The sequence below is a fragment of the Guillardia theta genome (genome assembly GCF_000315625.1).
Source record: "Guillardia theta CCMP2712 unplaced genomic scaffold GUITHscaffold_167, whole genome shotgun sequence".
Lineage (NCBI taxonomy): Eukaryota > Cryptophyceae > Pyrenomonadales > Geminigeraceae > Guillardia > Guillardia theta.
Window position 1 is genome coordinate 95,700 of NW_005434509.1, and position 4,073 is coordinate 99,772.

General features: G+C 60.0%; 1 protein-coding gene across 1 annotated transcript; it reads left to right on the forward strand.

The window, feature by feature from the left end:
- Positions 1-1,183: 1,183 nt before the first annotated feature.
- On the forward strand, positions 1,184-3,705 carry GUITHDRAFT_120016 (hypothetical protein; the record flags this gene model as incomplete). Its single annotated transcript, XM_005820722.1, has 2 exons — positions 1,184-3,274; positions 3,502-3,705. The coding sequence occupies 2 exons, from the start codon at positions 1,184-1,186 to the stop codon at positions 3,703-3,705; spliced, it is 2,295 nt and encodes a 764-aa protein (XP_005820779.1).
- Between the last annotated feature and the right edge of the window lie 368 nt (positions 3,706-4,073).

The window sequence follows — 4,073 nt, forward strand, 5'->3', positions numbered from 1 at the left end:
TAACACTGATCTCGGAAGTCCGACTCATCCGAACTTGGAAGCTCAAAGTCAGTTTCATAGCCAGGCTACGGCAGGCAACCCCCCCCCGGCCTCCGGCCGTTGCGGCCGGCGTGCGATCAATGATCAACCGGCGATCATCCGGACCGGGATGATCGGATGACTCGGTTACCGCATCATCATGGCCCATTCAATTTTTTCTGCCACCTGAGTCACTGAAGTGATCCGCGATCATGACCGATCGCCGGGACGGTGCCGTTTCAAACTCGATGACGTTTTTTTTAGCAAAGGCAGAAAAAAAAATCATCGGAGTGAGAGGATTTTGTGGAGCCGATTCCGACCCGATCTAAATCGATTTAAATCTGGGGGCATTCTGGGATTTTTCGATTCAATCGGAGTCGTACGTGGCTCTGATAGTACGAAGGACATCGATTCAAATCGGTTCAAGTCGTTCCTGCTAGAACCCGACTCGATGTAACCGTCTGCCATCGAAGGAGGGCGAAGGACGACGAGGACGAGGACGAGGACGAGGATTAGGATGAGGACAAGGACGAGGACGAGGACGAGGACGAGGACGAGGACGAGGAAGAGGACGAGGACGAGGACGAAGACGAGGACGAGTTCGAGGACGAGGAGGAGGAGTGCTTCGGAGGAACTTCTGAGAGCCTGTTGAGAATTGTCGAGGCCCGGTTCTGAAACGTGGTGCGGGGTCTCTTCCGAGGACGAGAGCGCAAAGGGAGTATAGAATGGTGTAGCGATAATCTTGGGAGCCGTAAGGCTACGGTAACTTATGGAGGAGCAGGTGAAAGGAAGAGGAAAAGTTCGATCGTCTTCTCGTTAGTTCCGTGAGCATAAGAGATTCTGGGGGAAGGCAAAAGAATTTGGAGATTGGAAAGGAATGCCAGAAGTTAGAGTAGCAGAGAGGAAGGAATGGAAGAAGGAGGAAAGTACTGAATCATAGTGGAAGCACTTAAGATTACAGGAATGCAAGTCATCTGCAGGAGAATGTTGCGAGGATGGAGATGAAGTCGGATTGGAGGGAGGGAGTGCGGAACTGTTGCGTAGGAAAGAGCAGCAAACCAGAGGAGCAGAGCAGGAGCAGGATGAGAAGCCTCTGCATGTGATGGCGTGACGACAACGATCATGGTGCATCAAGTGTGGTGGGTGGGTGTGACCATTGTAGCAGATGGAGGGAGGAGACGACGACGGTATCGAGAATTCTTCAGCCCTGCCCATGGTCTCTATCTCTAAAGAGAGCCTGTCGTACCAGGGAGAAGCGCTCTGCACCTCGCTCCTCACAGCCATCAAGACTGACGTCCTCTCAGCCAAGGAGGCGTGCTACGAGGCCATCGGAGAAAACTTCACGTCCAGGTCCACAACTGGCATCCTGCTGGAGGGGACTAAGGTAAAGCACCTCCTAGTCGGCGGTCCAGCAGCTGTGAGCAGGAACGTGACGGTCGGAGAGAACATCTACAAGGTCAATGGCATGGCGGTCGACGAGCACACAATCAGCAGTGCCATGCTCGACCAAGACGTCCCGGGCACCTTCGTCTCCCTCTCGATGCAGGACAGCAGCTCGAGGCTCGAGGGCGTTCCCAAGGAAGTCCTGCTGCTGCGAGCGCCGACGGAGAAGCTGGCAAACCAGAACAAGATGCTGGAGTATCTGATCTCGCTCAAGACCGTCTGCCAGCACGAGGAGGCACCAAGGGCGCTGGTGCACGATTGTATCAACCTCTGGAACAAGATGATGGTGACAGAGGAAACATACGCGCGGACGATCCTCCACAACGTGGAGGGCACGTGGAAGAAGAGCGGGGACTTGGTGGAGCACATGCGAGCTCTGCTGAGAGCCTTCGCCAAACTGCCCGGGGAGGGTGCGGCCGACGCGGTAGGGCAGACAGAGCTCATCCTGCGCCAGCGGATCGCCTACCAGACCTCCGCCCTCGACAAGGCGGTGGAGGAGCGCGACGCCCTGCAGTCCTCCCTCCAGCGCGAGCGCGAGCTCAAGTCCGAGCTAGAGGCTGCCCTGCACAAGACGCAGGAGGAGCTGAAGGCGAGCAGGAAGTCAGCTGAAGTCGCCAGGAGCGGCAGTGCCCAGCAGGGTGGTGGGGGCGTCCCTGCCAGCCTTCAGCTGGGGAGGGAGAGGCTCGACCCGCAAACAGAGACCGCGGTCTTCTACGAGCTGATGATCGAGCGCCAGCTCACTGCCCGGCTGCAGACCGAGCTGGAGGCGACGACGGCGGCGCTGAGGCTGAGCGAGGGGGAGCAGAGGAGGCTGCAGCGGCAGGAGGGGATCCTGAAGGAGCAGGTGGAAGCGCTGAGAGACTCGCTGCAGAAGGAGGTCAACGAGATTCAGCTGCTGCTCGACGAGATCTACCACCAGCGATCCGAGCACGAGAGCTTCCGCAACGAGGCAGCGGTCGCTCAGGTCTGGGCCAAGGAGGCCGTGCAGGCTGGGAACGCCAGGGCGGCGGCCCTTGAAGCAGAGCTCTCGAAGCAATCGAGCTTCAGCATGACCCTGGAGTACAACAAGGAGGTGGCGGAGGAGAAGGTGCGGATGCTTGCGCTGGAGGTGGAGAGGAAGGAGCAGGAGAAGGAGGAGATGGCTCTGCTCTGCCGGCAGCTGGAGGAGGACAGGAGGGTGTCCGAGGCAGACGCTGCGGCCGTGAGGGCGCAGATGTTGGTGATGGGCAACGAGCTTCGGGCGATGGAGGAGGAGGTTGCCAAGGCAGCCGCTGCTCTGATCGTTGAGAGGGAGAGGTCCAGGGAGGTGGAGCTGCAGCGGGACCGCGCGCTCTTGCAGTTCCAGCAGACGGCGAGGATGCGCGAGGAACGCTCCCCCTCCCCCCAGGCGAGGTACGAGGAGGCGCTGGGCAGACTCAGGAGGACGAGAGCTCTAGAGCAGGAGACAAGGGAATTCTATCAGTACCAGATGGCGTTGGAGTCTTCCGGCCTGCTCAGGTTCAGGAGCCCCGTCCCCGTCGTCCCCGCTGCCTCCTCCTCCTCCCCCCGCCTGGAGGCGTTATCGCCGCTCCAGCGGTCGATCGATCGAGCCGCCCGCTCGCTCTCGCCTCCTCGCCGATCGACTCGCTTCCCCTCCCCGTCGCCGATGAAGAGCAACGGGACCACGTACGTTGTCGCAGCAGAGCTCGCTTCCTCCTCCTCCCTCACGCAGACCGCCGGGGTCGGCCTCCTCCTGTCACACACTATCGACAACAAGTTTGTGGTTGACTCCGTGATCCCTGACGGGGCCGCAGCGAGAGAAGGACAGATAGAGGTGAGGAGAGGAAGAGGGAGGAGTGAGAGGGGGGATGAGAGGGGGGGAGGAGGTAGGAGAGGAAGGAGGAATCGGGGAAGTCAACGAGGGAAGGAAGAGAAAGCAGGACCGAAAGGAGAGGAAGGGAGAGGAGAGGAAGGGAAGGGAGAGCAGAGGAGGGGACGGGAGAGGACGGGAGGATTGCGTTGGCGGTGCTACAGGAGAGGATGTGACTGGACTTCCTGCAGGTGCGGGACGAGATCGAGCGAGTCGACGGGATCAGCCCGAAGAACTTGAGCGAACTGCAGAGCCTCGTCCAGGTAAAGATAGGAGGGAAAGAGACAGAAGGGGAGGGAGAGAACATTTCTCCTCGTGCTCCTGCTCCTGCCCCTGCTCCTGCCCCTGCTCCTGCCCCTGCTATTGCCCTTGCTCCTGCTCCTGCTCCCCTCTGATCCGCATGCCAGGGCCCTCCGAACTCTGCTGTCATCCTTGACGTGCTTCGCGCTGGCATCTCCTTCCGCGTGATCCTCCGCAGACAAGCTTCTTCCTACAGCATCCCACAGGCAGACCTGAGCCCTCCTCGAGGTCGACCGAGAACCTCCCCCCGTCTCCTTCCTCATTCCTCCCTTCCTTTCCTTCCTCCTTCCTCCTTCCTCTACTCCTCCCCTTGCGGCCTCCCTCTCCCTCTCCCTCTCCCTCTCCCTCTCCCTCTCCCTCTCCTCCTCCCTCTCCTCTCCCTCTCCCTCTCCCCCTCCCTCTCCCTCTCCCCCTCCCTCTCCCTCTCCCTCTCCCTCTCCCTCTCCCTCCAGCCGACTCCCTA